The sequence below is a fragment of the Hylobates moloch genome, unplaced genomic scaffold, assembly GCF_009828535.3.
Source record: "Hylobates moloch isolate HMO894 unplaced genomic scaffold, HMol_V3 SCAFFOLD_7, whole genome shotgun sequence".
Lineage (NCBI taxonomy): Eukaryota > Metazoa > Chordata > Mammalia > Primates > Hylobatidae > Hylobates > Hylobates moloch.
Genome location: NW_026652282.1, coordinates 20792454 through 20810914, shown reverse-complemented (window position 1 = coordinate 20810914; position 18461 = coordinate 20792454). Strand labels below are relative to the sequence as shown.

At 41.2% G+C, this 18461-nt stretch overlaps 1 protein-coding gene across 1 annotated transcript in view; it reads right to left on the bottom strand.

Moving 5' to 3' along the window:
- Window positions 1-516: 516 nt before the first annotated feature.
- CUNHXorf58 (chromosome unknown CXorf58 homolog) overlaps window positions 517-18461 on the bottom strand; it is a 23631-nt gene continuing 5686 nt past the window's right edge. Inside the window, 3 exon segments of the mRNA XM_032756161.1 lie at window positions 517-576; window positions 1113-1266; window positions 4391-4620. Of these exon segments, the coding sequence (XP_032612052.1) occupies window positions 517-576; window positions 1113-1266; window positions 4391-4620 (444 nt within the window).

Here is an 18461-nt window from a genome sequence, read left to right as displayed (position 1 = left end):
GTAAAAATGAATTTCAACTTTAAAAAAGACACTAGAAGCTGACTCAAAAGGAGCCTTTCATTCTGTGAATTCTAATATTTATGTTAAGTATGGCCTGTTTAGATATTTGCTTAAATGAAGGAAAATCAAAATCGAATAAAAGTCCCAGCGACTAATTTCTTGAACAAAACTGTACACTGCTAGTTCAAGGGCATCTAATAGAAATAATTTGTGTAGATTAAAATTCTGTCAGTAAAAGAATTTGTTCCTATGGCAGTTCAAAAAGGCTTAAAATACGTCACACATTTAGTTAAGAGAGCATACTCAGGACTTATTCTGTGTTATTTTCCTTTATTACACATACTCATCATTTATAGACAGACAAGCAGATTGTTAAACAACTTTGGTTTTCTGTCAATTAACTGTTCATTATCATGATGGAGAATTACCAGCTGCCAAGTTTTGATACCAGGAAAATGAGTCCTTTTTTCTTTTTCCAGCTGACACTTTGACATAGATTCCTTAGTTTTCATAACGTCAAAAGATGGAGTGGAGATGATAGTTATCCTTTGTACCTGATGGGCCCGTATTTGGTTCCTCGGCAGAATTATCAATAAAAGTAGGAAGTGTTATATATTTGGTTTTTACTACTTTGTATTTTAATATTTGACTATCCTCATCTCAAAATATTTACAGCGATTTTTTAAATTACAAAGTAATACATGAATACATGTCTGTTGTAAATTCCTATGAAGTAAAAGTATACTGAGGCGGACTTTATATAGCGTAGTTCTTAATAAGTTTAGATAGAAATGACTTCCATTTTGAAAAAACCACCATCAGAGATGTGCTGAATCAACAGTGTCCACATACAGAGAAAATAATTTTTTTGCCAACTCATGCTGATATGGAGCCAAAACAGCTGGTTTTTATCAGAATTGCTACCAATATTAAGAATTAAAAAAAAAATGTTACCAAGATGAAATTCACTTTATACTGTCTATGATAAATGTGTCAAATGTGTTTCAGCCTTGAACTTTAGATTAGGAAAATTTCATTTACGTAAGTACAGCTACTTTACAGACAGTTTGAATATTGTCCAAAACAATAAATTCAGTACAAGTTAAACTTACAGTCACCTCAGAAGTATTTTTTTCTTTAGCCAAATAAACTTTTCTCATTTTCTCAACTTTCATTTGAGCTTGCTTAGATCGACGACCCAGAAATTGAACTTGATTTTGCTGTTTGTAGGGCCGATATAGAGGCTGGACAGTTAAGTATGGACCCCTAGAAAATGTTTGTATTAAAAACAGAAAAATCACACAGAATAAAATATAAATGCAAAGCAAGTTCCAAATTTCATTAAAGCTTTCTCTAGCAAATATATCATAGATCTCAGCAACATTGGAGCAGCATTTCATGTAAGCTTTTAGGTTAAAGTTATAATTTCTGCTTGAGTTTACATAGCATAGTTCTTTATCTGGCACTTATGAAGGTGTACAGTTGATGATATTGACAGCAAAGATGATAAAAATTATAAAACCTGTTATCAATTTAAAATTAGCTTTCCTAGAAAATACTGTGTAGTAGCCATTTGAATCTTATTTTTTTACACCATATACTAACAAAAAAGTATTACATTTCGTCCAGGCGCAGTGGCTCATGCCTGTAATCCCAGCACTTTGGGAGGCCGAGGCAAGCGGATCACCTGAGGTCAGGAGTTCGAGACCAGCCTGGCCAACATGGTGAAACCCTGTCTCTACTAAAAAAAAAATACAAAAATTAGCTGGGTGTGGTGGCGGGTGCCTGTAATCCCAGCTACTTGGGAGGCTGAGGCAGGAGAATTGCTTGAACCCAGGAGGCGGAGTTTGCAGTGAGCCAAGATTGTGCCACTGCACTCCAGCCTGGGCGACAGAGCGAGACTCCAGCTCAAAAAAAAAAAAAAAAGTATTACATTTCATAATGGTTGGAAAAACAAGCTGTTTTTATCAGTGCTGGGATCAGATGCGATGTCCATAATCCCTCTGTCCTTACCATTATAAGGCACATAGACTCAACTTTCAATGCCAGCATCTGCATCACTCAGTCTGAAAACTTTCTTTGAAAAGAAAAGCCTGCCGGTGCGGTGGCTCACGCCTGTAATCCCAGCACTTTGGGAGGCCAAGGCGGGTGGATCACCTGAGGTCCTGAGTTCGAGACCAGCTTGACCAGCATGGAGAAACCCTGTCTCTACTAAAAATACAAAATTAACCAGGCGTGGTAGCACATGCCTGTAATCCCAGCTACTCAGGAAGGCTGAGGCAGGAGAATCGCTTGAACCCGGGAGGTGGAGGTTGTGGGGAGCCGAGATTGTGCCATTGTACTCCAGCCTGGGCAACAAGAGCGAAACTCGGTCTCAAAAAAAAAAAAAAAAAAAAAAATAGAAAAGAAAAGCCCATGTGCAGGGGAGGTCAAAAGTGCCCGAGAATTAATATGTCCCTTCCTAAGCAACCCTTAACCAATGACTGATGGGTGTTGATGTATCAATACTGTAATTCCCTTGCCCCCTGTGGGATAATTCTGAGTTGCATGTTCTACATTGGCTCTGATATTCCCAGGGGAGATTAAGCTCCAGTTACCCACAGTGGTAACTTGCTTGCTAACACACACTGTTTTGGCTGCCTTCCACTTTTCTACCCTCTCCCTTCAGTTGTTCCTGGGATCACCTCCCAAATCTCTGTCTCAGGGTTTGCTTCTGGGAGATGCTAAACTACAACTGCATTCAAAGATGGCTTTATGAAAGTATTTTTTCTCTTCAATTGATTAATAATTTGGCTACTTATTTGGCTCTTAAATTACTTATTCTTGGATACTCGGTAGGATAAATCCAAATAGCAGGGAGATCAGGGTTATATATGGTGGCAGAGAAAATTACATCATTTATTTGACCTTGGTAGTAATAGGGTTAAATTCTATATTCAGTGCTCATATGGATGAGTTAGAGAAAATCTATTTCATGACAGACTGTGCCCTAAACCAGGCCATCTGTCTGGCAAATGTATAGCCTTGATCATAAAATATATGGGTTAAATTATGTTATTGGGTCAGAATTACTCATCTCTACTCCTGAAAAAAAAATCCCCAGCATGTTTGCTTGACAGTGGGTCATCAGTGTCTTCTTCATGTACAAAGGGAGTATTTTTCATTTCAATTATAAGAGTGTGAAAATAGATTACCAGTAGGTCCTCTTACATATTATTATCTCTTTCTTCTTTTAAGAAAGCAGCTTAATTTGTAAATAAGATGGGCTAAGTGAGGCTTAGTAATGGAAAGAGAAAAGAAATATAATTGGAGCGGTTATATTCTGTCCATGTTGTTTCAGATCATAATACATCTATTTTGCTACAAGATCCATTTCTACAATGTGAACTGGCTCACATGCTATTGGTAAAAAGGGGAATGACGTCACTCTAATTTATATGCAATTTATCTTAGGCAAGGGGAGCCAGAGTAGCAAGAATAGAATTATAACCTTCAGCAAAAAAGGAAAAAGCCCTCAGTTCTGTGCTGCATGGGCAAGGGGAGCCCTTTTGGCTGTATTCATGAAAACAAAAATGAGCACTTGCATCAAGTGCTGTCTTCCCAGAGAGACACATCCCACCCCCAACTCACCCTCGCTGCCCTCCACCCTACTCCTCCCCTACCCCCACTCCGGCCTTGGATGGCTCCTGGTTCTCGGCAGATCGCACTGCCTCTCATGTCCACTTAAAAGGCAACCATGTGGCCGGGCATGATGGCTCACACTTGTAATCCCAGCACTTTGGGAGGCAGAGGTGGGCGGATCACAAGGTCAGGAGTTTGAGACCAGCCTGGCCAATATGATGAAACTCAGTCTCTACTAAAAATACAAAAATTAGCCGGGCATGGTGGCAGGCACCTGCAATCCCAGCTACTCAGGAGGCTGAGGCAGGAGAATCGCTTGAACCCGGGAGGCGGAAGTTGCAGTGAGCCTAGATGGCGCCATTGCACTCCAGCCTGGGCAACAGAGTGAGACTCTGTCCCAAAAAAAAAAAAAAAAAGGCAACCACACTGGCCCGGGGTCCCACTTCCATGTGCACTGTCTCCATGCCCACTAACTGCTCTAATGAAAGAGTTGCCAGCATCTCCACTCTATGGTTGTTCATTTTTTTATATTTTCTGTGGCAGCCTCCAGCTACACTGAGCTGCCTGTCTGGTGGTACAAGTTAACTCCCCAAGTACCAATTGTCCTTTTTGTTAGTGCTCTGTTTACAAAGTTGCATATGTTTTGAGCAATCTGCCCCAACCCTATTTTTCCCATATATCCTATTATCTTTAGTGAGCTATCTGGCAGAATGTGAACATTTTCAGATATGCCCCTAGTATTGTAACCCCAGTGAAGAATCTGTTTTACCTAATTTCAGAAACAATCTGTAGCTGGTGCTTATGGATCTCTTGCATTACTGGTCTCTGTAACAGAAACTTCATTTCATTTCGTAGACGGTTTGAGATCACTCCAGACTCTGAATAATGAACTATGTCATACATTAGCATTGTCCTGGGAATATTTTCAAGATTTAATTTGCGCCAGCTGTTATTTCTGCCGCCAGAAAATGCGGGGGCCTCATCGAAAAAACTGTGATACTGTAGGGAAAAAACAAGAACGATTAGTTAGCCAGGTGCGGTGGCTCACACCTATAATCCCAGAACTTTGGGAGGCTGAGGCGGGTGGATCACCTGAGGTCAGGAGTTCGAGACCAGCCTGGCCAATATGGTGAAAACCCATCTCTACTAAAAATACAAAAATTAGCCAAGCGTGATGGCATGTGCCTGTAGTTCCAGCTACTCAGGAGGCTCAGGCAGGAGAATTGCTTGAACCTGGAGGCGGAGGTTGCAGTGAGCCAAGATCGCGCCACTGCACTCCAGCATGGGTGACAGAGTGACTCTATCTCAAAAAAAAAAAAAAAAAAGAAAGAAAAGAAAAAGAGAAAAAAACAATTAAGACTGATTAGTTGGCTAGGTGCAGTGGCTCACACCTGTAAGCCCAGCACTTTGGGAGCCTGAGGCAGGTGGGTCACTTGAGGTCAGGAGTTCGAGACCAGCCTGGCCAACATGGTGAAACCCGATAGCATTAGGAGATATACCTAATGTAAATGACGAGTTAATGTGTGCAGCACACCAACATGGCACATGTATACATATGTAACAAACCTGCACGTTGTGCACATGTACCCTAGAACCGAAACTATAATAATAAAAAAAAAAATACAAAAATTAGCTGGGCGTGGTGGTGCACACCTGTAGACCCAGCTACTTGGGAGGCTGAGGCAGGAGGATCACCTGAGCCCAGGAGGCAGAGGTTGCAGTGAGCCGAGACTGCACCACTGCACTCCAGCCGGGGTGACAGAGTGAGACCCTGTCTCAAAGAAAAAAAATTGATTGGTTGTGGGCGCTCTAAAATGTTTTTAGACACATTTCTCATGGTTCCACTCAAATGTCACTTCATCCAAAAGGCATTCTTTGATCCCATCTCTGAACTTTATTGGGATCTCTCTTCTATGACTCTTATTACTGACTACTCAATGTTTTAGTTATCTGTGTATGACTTAGCTCCCTTATTGGAAGGCAGGAGCTATATGCTACACATTATCATGCACATAGTATCATACTCACTAAATATTTACTTAATGCATCAACATTTTTATGGCAAATATAACTCAGATAAGTTAAACTCAGATGGGTCTAAAAATTAATGATAATAGCTATGTGTTCTGCATACCTGGTAGAGCTTGTTCATGACATGCTTGGGTTGAGAGAACTTTTTTTTTTTTTGAGACAGGGTCTTGTTCTGTCACCCAGGCTGGAGTGCAGTGACATGATCATGACTAGCGGCCTCAACCTCCTGGGCTCCAGTGATCCTCCTGAGTAGCTGGAACTACAGGTACATGCCACCATGTCTGGCTAATCTTTTTTTTTTTTTTTTTGAGACAGAGTTTCGCTCCTGTTGCCCAGGCTGGAGTGCAGTGACGCGATCTTGGCTCACTGCAACCTCCGCCTCCCGGGTTCAGGCAATTCTCCTCCTCAGCTTCCCGAGTAGCTGGGATTACAGGTGCATGCCACCATGCCCAGGTAATTTTTTTTTGTATTTTTAGTAGAGATGGGGTTTCGCCATGTTGGCCAAGCTGGTCTCCAACTCCTGACCTCAGGTGATCCACTCACCTTGGCCTCCCAAAGTGCTGAGATTACAGGCGTGAACCATCATGCCTGGCCAATTTTTTAATTTTTGTAGAGATAGGGTCTCACTATGTTGCCCAGGCTGTTGAGAGGACTTTTGCACAAACCTTTTTAGAAATATGAGTTCATCTCTAGTATGAAGTGGAGATTTTCTCTATTTTCATTTGGAGTATTTGTAGAAATCCCACTTTTCTTTTTTTCCAATTTAAAATGATATTAAATTAGGAATTAAAAATACAAATATATATCATCAATTTAACATTATAGTCGTGCATTTAAGAGCCAGGGATAGGGCAGGAGGAGCTACAGTGCTAGGAAACAGAATAACAACAAGGCCTTTAGGGTATATTACACAGTCACATTCATACTTTCAAGCACACACACACAGATGCACATACACATACACTCTCAACACACACCCTCACACTCACATATACACATACACACTCACACACATAGGCAATCCTACCTTTGCACCATTTCATCTTTTTTTTTCCCTTTTCTGGAGAATGGGGTCTCGCTATGTTGCCCAGGCAGGTCTCAAACTCCTGGGCTCAAGCGATCCTCCGACCTCTGCCTCCCCAAGTGTTGGGATTACAGACATGAGCCACTGCACCCAGCCTTTTCAAACTTTTTTTTTTTGAGACAGAGTCTTGCTTTATCACCCAGGCTGGAGTGCAGTGGCGCAATCTCGGCTCACTGCAACCTCCACCTCCTGGGTTCAAGCGATTCTCCTGCCTCAGCCTCCCAAGTAGCTGGGATTATAGGCGTGTGCCACCAGGCCCGGCTAATTTTTGTATTTTTAGTAGAGACAGGGTTTCACCATATTGGCCAGGCTGGTCTCGAACTCCTGACCTCAGGTGATCCACCCACCTCGGCCTCCCAAAGTGCTGGGATTACAGGCATGAGCCACCACACCCGGCCTCCTGTTGCTAGCTCTTCAGCTCAAAGATCACAATATAAATGACAGATGTTCATCATGATTAGTGACAAATCATGTCATATCTTCCAAAGTCAATCAGTGACTGGTCACTGTGAATCTGTTATTCATTTCACACACAAACAGCAAAGTATATAGTTGTGTTGCATTTTTGTCTCCCAATGATGAACCCATGTGACATTTTACAAAAATGTAAAATCAAAAGAGGGAATTGGCCATCAAAGAAACAAAAAGTGGTACCACTTGAAGTGAAATTGGAATCAATCATACATGGAGTTCTAGAAGAAACAGGTGACTATGGGAATGCTGACACTGCCATCATTCAAGACGTTGCAGATCTACAGCTAGAGGAACTTGGTGAGGATGAACTTATCAACATAAATGAGGAAAGTGGCTGTGATAAAAAGATGATTTCCCAGTGGAAGTGATGCTGGCCAAGAAAAACTTCATACTGAAGGAACTCTGAGATATTTTGCAACATTTAAAGTACAAAGAATAAAATGTTGGCAGCTGATCCAAATTTTAAAAGGAATATGACAATACATCAAGACATAGAAAAGATACTTATAAGTTATACTAGAAGAACAAGAAGGCAAGCACTGTTTAAAGTACTCTTGGCAAGTTTTTTTTTTCACAGCTTTATTGAGGTTCACATACCATACAATCCACCATTTAAAGTGTACAATTCAATGGTTTCCAGTATATTCACAGTTGGTAAGATATTTTATGAAGAAACAAAACACTTTGTCTATGTTTCTAATGTTTTAAATTATAGTGTACTAAAAGTGTCCTAAATGTGTTGGGTTTTTTTCTTTCATTTTCCTATGTATTTGTAACACAGCAAAAGAGTTTTTAATGTTTGGACAAAGAAGCTCGTTTTGTTTTTAGAGATGGGGTCTCACTATGTTGCCCGGGCTACCCTCAAACTCCTGGGCTTAAGTGATCCTCTTGCCTCAGCCTCCCGAGTAGCTGGGACTACAGACAAAAAGTTTGAAAAGTCACAGAACAATCACAATTTTCCCCACAGATTATTAAGTTTGCTTTGCATGGTTTCAATTTCCCGGTCATTTTTGTGGTCCTGCACTGCCATGCAAAGTAAGGCTGTGTATTTTTTTTCCTGAGTGAAGTAGTAAAATGGGTAAATATCATAGATCTGTCAATCATCTGCTCTGCCACTTATCAGATCTGTCTGTGACCTCAGGCAAGTTTTTTTGAGGCTTGTTAAACTTCATTTTTCTCATTTGTAAAAAAGGTCACATAATTTACAAACTTGAAGATGAAAGAAGATAATACACATGTAAAGAGCTAAAGACAGTGCCACACCCGTATAAGGACTCAAACGTCAACAATGATCTTATCTCTCTCTTCCAATATGTCTATCTGGGGACTCCTCTCTATGATATTAATCCTTGACATGTTCACAATCTGAAGGTATGTGGTCTTTGTCCTTAGCAAAGATAGTTGGCATTTCCTGGTTCACTTCCCTAAACTCACAGGCTAAGACTCTAAAAGAAAGAAAACATAATTGGGAGTCTCTAAGGCACTGCATTAATTTCATGTTTCACACTGAAGCAAATGAGTGAATAGTTAAGGCTGTATACAGACATACCTCAGAGATACCGTGGGTCCAGTTGCAGACCACGGTAATAAAGTCAATATCGCAAATAGAGTCATGCTAATTTTTTGGTTTCCCAGTACATATAAAAGTTATGTTTACATTATACTGTAGTTTGTTAAGTGTGCAACAGCATTATTTCAAAAAAAAATGTACATACTTTAATTTAAAAATACTTTGTTGTGGCTGGGCACAATGGCTCATGCCTGTAATGCCAGAACTTACGGAGGAAGAGCTGACAGGATCACTTGTGCCCAGAAGTTTGAGACCAGCCTGGGAAACATAGCAAGACCCCATCTCCACGAAAAGAAAAAAAATACTTTATTACTAAAAAATGCGAATGATCATCCGAGCCTTCAGTGAGTCCTACTCTTTTTCCTGGTGGAGAGTCTTGCCTTGATGTGGATGGCTGCTGACTGATCAACGTACTGGTTGCTGAAGGCTGGGGTGGCTGTGGCTTTTTCTTTTTTTTTTTTAAGACAGGGTCTCACTCTGTTGCCCAGGCTGGAGTGCAATCATGGCTAAAGCAATCCTCCCACCTCAGTCTCCTGAGTAGCTGGGACCATAGGGGCATACCACCACACCTGGCTAATTTTGGTGGGGGGGTAATTTTTGTAGAGACAGGGTCTCCCTATATTGCCCAGGCTGGTCTCAAACTCTGTCTTCAAGAGATCCTCCCATCTCAGCCTCCCAAAGTACTGGGATTACAGCCATAAGCCACCGTGCCCAGCTCATGAATGTTCTCAATAGCATCTAGAATGGTGAATCTTTTCTGGATTTTTAAAATTTACTTTACCCAGATCCATCAGGGGAATCATTGTCTATGGCAGCTATAGCCTTATGAAACATATTTCTTTTTTTTTTTCTTTGCGACAGAGTCTTGCCCTGTCGCCCAGGCTGGAGTACAGTGGTGCGATTTCGGCTCACTGCAAGCTCCGCCTCCCGGGTTCACGCCATTCTCCTGCCTCAGCCTGCCAAGTAGCTGGGACTACAGGCGCCCGCCACCACGCCCGGCTAATTTTTGTATTTTTTAGTAGAGACGGGGTTTCACGGTGTTAGCCAGGATGGTCTTGATCTCCTGACCTTGTGATCCGCCCGCCTCGGCCTTCCAAAGTGCTGGGATTACAGGCCTGGGCCACTCCGCCCAGCCAGATTTAGCATAATTCTTAAGGGCCCTAAAATTTTCAGAATGGTAAATGAGAACTGGCTTTAAGTTAAAGTTACCAGCTGCATTAGCCCCTAACAAGAGATTCAGCCTGTCCTTTGAAGCCAGGCATTGACTTCTCCTCTCTAGCTGTGAAAGCCCTAGAGGGCATCTTCTAACAGTATAAGACCGTTTTGTCTACACTGAAAATCTGTTGTTTAGTGCAGCCACCTTCAACAATTATCTTAGCGAGATCTTCTGGATAACTTGCTGCAGCTTCTCCATCAGCACTTGCTGCTTCACCTTGCACTTTTATGTTATAAAGATGGCTTCGTGCCCTAAACTTCAAGAACCAACCTCTGCTAGCTTCCAAAGTTTCTTCTGCAGCTTCCTCACCTCTCTGATCCTTCATAGAATTGAAGAGAGTTAAGGCCTTGCTCTGGATTAGGCTTCGGTTTAAGGGAATGTTGTGGCTGGTTTAATTTTCTATTTTTTTGATACGGAGTCTCGCTCTGTTGCCCAGAATGGTGAAACCCCGTCTCTACTAAAAATACAAAAATTAGCCAGGCATGGTGGCAGGTGCCTGTAATCTCAGCTACTCGGGAGGCTAAGGCAGGAGAATCGCTTGAACCCGGGAGGGGGAGGTTGCAGTGAGCCGAAATCGTGCCACTGTACTCCAGCCTAGGGGACACAGCAAGACTCCATCTCAAAAAAAAAAAAAGAAAATTCAAACATCTTTTGATTCCAGATAAGTTTCTTTTTTCCTTTGTATGTCAGAATGTGGTACTTGTGAAAGTATGGGAACTCTGTGTTATAATGTTGATACAAGGCCTAAAAGAGTGGTTGAGGCCAGGCATGGTGGTTCACACCTGTAATCCCAGTACTTTGGAAGGCCGAGGCAGGCGGATCACCTGAGGTCAGGAGTTCGACATCAGCCTGGCAAACACGGCAAAACCCTTTTTCTACTAAAAATACAAAAATTAGCCTAGTGTGGTGGCATGTGCCTGTAAAACCAGCTACTCGGGAGGCTGAGGCAGGAGAATCGCTTGAACCTGAGAGGTGGAGGTTGCAGTGAGCTGAGATCATGCCACTGCACTCCAGAGTGAGATGCTGTCTCAACAAAAAAAAAAAAAAAAAGAGAAAAGAAAGAGTGGTTGAGACAGGATCAAAACTGAGAATCACTGTTCTTTTTTCTTAACACACAACAGCAAGCTATAATGCATTTTCTATTCCAATTCCCACTTTTGTTATTCAGACTATTCCTTTATTTATTTTTTTAAATTCCAAAGCTTAGAATATCACAGACAATGTAGAAAATGAAAAAGGAAGAAAACATTCAAATGGTTGAGTGGTTGAAGTTTTATTCCTAACATATAGAACAGAAGAGACAAACAGTTTAGTGAAAATGTGATACGGAGCTTTCCTTTAGATAGATCATTTTTGCTTTATATTTCATTAATTTCTTCTTTTTTTTTCCAGCATGCTATTTTATTGATGTAACAACATTTTCAATAAAGTTGGTAAATTATCACTATATTACTGTCTTATAGCAACATAGTAAGAGCTCTAGAGATCATATAAGTATAAAATGTGGATTTAAAAAACAATGAATATGTAAGATTTTTATTAGGGCAAGCATTTCCATAACCACAAATATTTCTTTTTTTATTATTATTATACTTTAAGTTTTAGGGTACATGTGCACAACGTGCAGGTTAGTTACATATGTATACATGTGCCATATTGGTGTGCTGCACCCATCAACTTGTCATTTAACATTAGGTATATCTCCTAATGCTATCCCTCCTCCCTCCCCCCACCCCACAACAAATTTCTTTATACATTACACAACTAAAGAAAAGACAGGCCGGTTGTAGTAGCTCATGCCTGTAATCCCAGCACTCTGGGAGGCCAAAGCAGGTGGATCACCTGAGGTCAGGGGTTCTATTCCAGCCTGGCCAGCATGGTGAAACCCCGTCTCTACTAAAAAACACAAAAATTAGCTGGGCGGGGTGGTGAGCACCTGTAATCCCAGCTACTTGGGAGGCTGAGGCAGGAAAATCGCGTGAACCCGGGAGGCGTAGGTTGCACTGAGCTGAGACTGTGCCACTGCACTCCAGCCTGGGCGACAGAGTGAGACTCCATCTCATAAATAAATAAATAAATAAATAAATAAATAAATAAAATAAAGATAGTATTGGCAAATCTCTCCATTATGTTTTCTTGCAATTAATTTTCAACATTTTATGGTTCTAATTAACCAGCCCCACAGTGACACTAAAGGTAAAAACAAGTAATTGTACACTGAACAGGTATGAAGACCATATAATTTCTGCTTTAGGAATTTCTGTAGGCATAACTATAATTTACTTTAGCTCAAGTTACTAAAAAAGGGTTTTTAAAATTTTTATTATTATTTTTTGAGATGGAGTCTTGCTCTGTCACCCAGGCTGGAGTGCAGTGGTGCCATTTTGGCAGACTGCAACCTCCGCCTTCCGGGTTTGAGCAATTCTCCTGCCTCAGCCTCTTGAGTAGCTGGGACTACAGGCATGCACCACCACGCCCAGCTAATTTTTGTATTTTCAGTACAGACGGGATTTCACCATGTTGGCCAGGCTGGTCTCGAACTCCTGACCTGTTCCACCCACCTTGGCCTCCCAAAGTGTTGGGATTACAGGTGTGAGCCACAGTACAAAAGGTATTTATTTAGGGTTTGTTTTTTTTTTTTTTTTTTTTGAGACAGAGTCTCCCTCTATCGCCCAGGTTGGAGTGCAGTGGTGCCATCTTGACTCACTGCAACCTCTGCCTCCCGGGTTCAAGCAATTCTCCTGCCTCAGCCTCCTGAGTAGCTGGGACTACAGGTGCATGCCACCATGCCTGGCTAATTTTTTTTTTGTATTTTTAGTAGAGACAGTTTTGCCATTTTGGCCACGCTGGTCCTGAAATGACCTCAAGTGATCTGCCCACCTTAGCCTCCCAAAAAAAGGTATTTATTGACAGGTCCTCCCTACACTGCCCCACTCAGCCACCACCACCAATCTCTCCAAGACCCAGTTTCCTTATGTGTGCAGTGCCTCAGCTGTGTGCCTCATCTGTGTCTGGCCCATTCTGGTCCCTCAGCCAAAGAAAAACATGCCTGGCAGCATAGGGCAAGCTCTCTGACCACCTGTGAGAGGGGTTTGAGAGATGTTTGCTGTCCAATGGCCAAGATGTTCTTTCTCAGACATCTGCAGTGTATGGCCAAAGTCAAGAAAGTCCTTCTCCATAGGAAGCAATGGGAAAGAAGAGCCTAGAGCCAGGAGAAAAGCAAGGGTAAAAACTAGGCAAAGATTCCAGGATACCAGCCAATCAGGGTAGGATTCAAGAGGCAGGTTCTGTTCTTAGTGGGTGACTCAAAGCGTCAAAGCGGGCCATCTCTAAATCTGGCACTTATCCTGATACTCAGCATCTCTGTGTCCAGAAGGCCCCACAGCTCTGTGGCTATTTGCTGGCCTAGATCCACACTTGGGCTTGTAAAGCTACTCTAGTATCTCAAGACACTTTCCTGTTCCTACTGGGAACTGTCATTCATGGAAGAGGTAATAACTGGTATCCATGCATTGGAACAGTTTCTTGGTTTGGAACAGTTCAATTACATTCAGGCTCAGAATAAACAAAACCACCATAACTGCATAGTTGTTTTAACCTCAAAATGTACACAGTACAGTGGAAACACAGAGAAGTGTTCAAGTCTCAGTTATGCTTCTGGCAAGTCTTTCCAACTTCTAGCTTCCTAATAGGGAAAATGGGAATAATGTGTCCCTAAGCAGAGTTATTGCAGGGCCATCTAAGAGAATGTGTATGCTGCTGTTTAGCATAGTTCCTAACTCTCAGGAGTGGTTAAGAACTTGGACTTTGGAGGCAGACTACTAGGTCTTGATCTCAGTTCCTTCATTTTCTAGGTGTGAGACCTTAGGCAAGTTAGTCTTTTTTGTTTGTTTGTTTTTGTTTTTGTTTTTTTGAGACAGACTCTCACTCTGTCACTCAGGCTGGAGTGCAGTGGTGCAATTTTGGCTCACTGCAACCTCCACCTCCTGGGTTCAAGCGATCCTCCTGCCTTAGCCTCCCAAGTAGCTGGGATTTCAGGCACGTGCCACCGTGCTTGGCTAATTTTTGTATTTTTAGTAGAGATGGGTTTCACCATGTTGGCCAGGCTGGTCTCGAACTCCTGATCTCAAGTGATCCGCCTGCCTCGGCCTCCCAAAGTGTTAGGATTACAAGTGTGAGCCACAGCACCCGGCCCTCAGTCTTTTTTAAAATGAGGATAATAACAGAAAATACACTGTAGTGTTTATGATAATTAAATATAGTAATGTGCATAAAATGTTTAAGATCATATTTGATAGAAAGTGCTCAGTAGGCTCAGCACTTTGGGAAACGGAAGTGGGCAGATCGCTTGAGGCCAGGAGTTCGAGATCAGCCTGGCCAACATAACAAAACCTCGTCTCTACTAAAAAATATACAAAAATTAGCCAGGTGTGGTGGCACATGTCTGTAATCCCAGCTACTCAGCTGGCTGAGACATGAGAATTGCTTGAGCCTGGGAGGGGGAGGTTGCAGTGAGCCAAGACTGCAAGATGGTGCCACTGCACTCCAGCTTTGGCAACACATTAAGACCTTGTCTAAACAACAACAACAACAAAAAAAACACAAAAAAACCCACAAAAAACAAAAACAAACAAACAAAAAACACAAAGAGACAAAGAGCAACAGAGTTGAGTAAGCTTAGAGTGAGAAAAATTCCATATTTACAAGTTTTCTATCAACCACGAATCCAAGTGTTACCAGAGTTTGTTTTGAAGCTGAACTAAAGGGAAAAAGGAACCTTAAACTGTTCTCTTCAAGTTGGGTATGTTCTGATCATTTAAAACCCATTATGATGTTTAGTGAAAAATTCAAGGTCAATAGTATGACCACATTTTTATAATAAGAACAAAATTTAAAAATCTCTATGTGTATATTTTCATGGGAAACATGAAGGATACACAGCAAACCATTAACAATGACTACCCCAGGAGAGTGAAAGTTGTAGCACAGAAGATAAAGGCACGGAGGCATATTTTTCTATCTGTCGGCTAATTTAAACAAAAATTTAAGTTATTATACAGCATTATGATAAGTTTTAATGCATAAGCAGTGATTTCCAATCACTGCCTCTAAGGTTCTCATTTGCTCAAGCCTGTGTACAGCCAGGGGGTGGCAGGAGTAGACCCAGGAGGATTTCAGTTCTTGAAAAAGCCTCATTATATAATCCTAGGAAAGAAACAATTGATGATATTTTACAGGGGTAACTACAAGCTTATTCTATACATAAATGTGGCATAAATTTATCCTTCAAATAGGATAAACATATACTTCCATATTTGAAGTCAATCTATATAAATATAACACTATATTCCATAATGAAAACACGTAGCTCATTTTCTAGGTTTTTTGTTTTGTTTTGTTTTGTTGTCTTTTTTTTTTTTTTTTTGACGGAGTTTTGCTCTTATTGCCCAGGCTGGAGTGCAATGGTGCGATCTCGGCTCACTGCAACCTCTGCCTCCTGGGTTCAAGCGATTCTCTTGCCTCAGCCTCCCAAATAGCTGGGATTACAGGCACCCACCACCACACCAGGCTAATTTTGTATTTTAAGTAGAGACGGGGTTTCACCATGTTGGCCAGGCTGGTCTCGAACTCCTGACCTCAGGTTATGCTCCCGCCTCGGCCTCCCAAAGTGCTGGGATTACAGGCATGAGCCACCGCGCCTGGCCTCATTTGATAATTTTCTGAAATAAAGTTAAACTTTCTCTGATACTACCTAAGAACATGGAGAAAAGTGGTCCCTTTTCCTTTTCTAAAACTCTTCAGAGTCAATGCAGCACATGCAGGATCTGATCAGAAACTGCCAGGCTGTGTAGTCTTCTCTCCTGCATACATGCTAGAACTCATGATTTAAGATGGGCCATAGTTTTTGTGTACAACATTTCCAGAAGGGGGATCTTGCCGGGGTTACAGAAAAATAACCTTTGATGTGTGGTTTATAAATGGCTAAATATGAGAATGTCCATCTTTTTAAAACTTAATTATAGTCATGTATAAGGGTCCAAGGAGTAAAACCTGTACTGTAGAGCCTTGCTATTAAAAGTGTGGTTTATACCACAAGCCTGTCTGGATTCGCCACCTGCTGACTGTAGAGCCCTTGGGCCTTGGGTAAATGGTAGCCAGGCAGTGGTCACTGTGGGCCTTGGGAGAGACCCAGCGCTATGCTTGCTTCAGGTCCGACCCAGTGCAGTCCCAGTGGTGGTGGTGGCCACAAGGGTGCTTGTTTTACCCCTTCCTCAGCTCCAGGCTGCTCAGTACAGAAAGAGAGAGATTCCATTTATTGGGGAAAAAGTAGGGAAAGAGAACAAAAGTCTCTGCCTGGTAATCCAGGGAATTCTTCCGGATCTTAGCCAAGAACAACAAGGCAGTACCTCTGCAAGTCTGCAAGAGCCACAGTGTTACTGGGCTTGGGGTGCCCCCTAATGCAGATATGGCTGCAGTGACCAAAGATTTAGATCACGACACCTGAGTCCCTTTGAATACTTGGAAAGCCTTTTCACGAAGGACAGGTTACAAACAAGCCCAGACTGTGAAGACTAAAATAAATACTACAATACCTAACTCTTCAACGCCCAGACATTGGCAAACATCCATAAGCATCAAGACCGTCCGGGAAAACATGACCTCACCAAAGAAACTAAATAAAGCACCAGTGATCAATCCTAGAGAGACAGAGGTATGTAACCTTTCAGATAGAGAATTCAAAATAGCTGTTATTGTGTTCATGTTCTGACGTAAAGAAACAAAAAATAAACAAACAAAATAGCTGTTTTGAGAAAGCTCAACAAAATTCAAGATAACACAGAGAAGGAATTCAGAAACCTATCAGATAAATTTAACAAAGAGACTGAAATAATTAAAAATAATCGAGCAGAAATTCTGGAGCTGAAAAATGCAATGGACACACTGAAGAATGCATCAAAGTATCCTAACAGAGGAACTGATCATGCAGAAGAATTAGTGAGCTTGAAGATAGGCTATTTGAAAATACACAATTAGAGCAGACAAAAGAAAAAAATAAAAAAGAACGACTCATGCCTACAAGATCTAGAAAATAGCCTCAAAAGGGTGAATCTAAAAATTATTGGCCCTAAAAAGGAGGTAGAGAGATAGATCAGGGTAGAAAGTTTATTCAAAGGGATAATAGCAGAGAACTTCCCAAATTCAGAGAAAGATATCAATATCCAAGTAAAGAAGGTTACAGAATACCAAGCAGATTTAACCCAAAGACTACTTCAAGGCATTTAATAATCAAACTCCCAAAGGTCAAGGATAAAGAAAGAATCCTAAAATCAGCAAGAGAAAAGAAACAAACAACATACAAAGGAGTTCCAATACGTCTGGCAGCAGACTTCTCATTGGAAGCCTTACAGGCTAAGAGAGTGATGTAACATATTTAAAGTGCTGAAGGAAAAAAAAAACTTTTATCCTAGAATAGTATATGCAGTGAAAATATCCTTCAAACATGAAGGAGAAATAAAGACTTTCTCAGACAAAAGCTTAGGAATTTTGTCAATAACAGACTTGTCCTACAAGAAATGCTAAAGGGAATTCTTCAGTCTGAAAGAAAAGGTGATTAATAAACAATGGGAAATCTGAAAGTACAAAATTCACTGGTAATAGTAAGTACATAGAAAAACAGAGTATTATAACATTGCAATTGTGGTATGTAAACTACTCATATCTTGAATAGAAAGACTAGAAGATGAACTGATCAAAAATAATAACTACAATAACTTTTCAAGACATAGACAATACAATAAGATATTAATAGAAACAAGAAAAAGTTAAAAAGTGGGGAGATGAAGTTAAAGTGCAGAGTTTTTATTTGGTTTCTCTTTGCTTGTTTGTTTTTTTTGTTTGTTTGTTGATGCAATCTGTGTTAATCTGTCACCAGTTTAAAATAATGGCTTACAAGATAATGTTTGCAAGCCTCATGGTAACCTCAAATCCCAAAACATACAACAGATACACAAAAAATAAAAAGCAAGAAATTAAAACATACCACCAGAGAAAATCACCTTCACTTTAGTGAAGGCAGGAAGGAAGGAAAGAAGGAAGAGAAGACAACAAAACAACCAGAACAAATAAGAAAATGGCAAAACTAAGTCTGTGCTTCTCAGTAATAACATTCATGTAAATGGACTAAACTCTCCAATCAAAAGATATAGAGTGGCTGAATGAATTTTTAAAAAAGTGTGGTTTCGAGGTCAGGAGATTGAGATCATCCTGGCTAACACGGTGAAACCCCATCTCTACTAAAAATACAAAAAAAATTAGCTGGGCGTGGTGGCAGGAGCCTGTAGTCCCAGCTACTCGGGAGGCTGAGGCAGGAGAATGGCGTGAACCCGGGAGGCGGAGTTGCAGAGAGCCAAGATCGCGCCACTGCACTGCACTCCAGCCTGGGCGACAGAGCGAGACAACGTCTC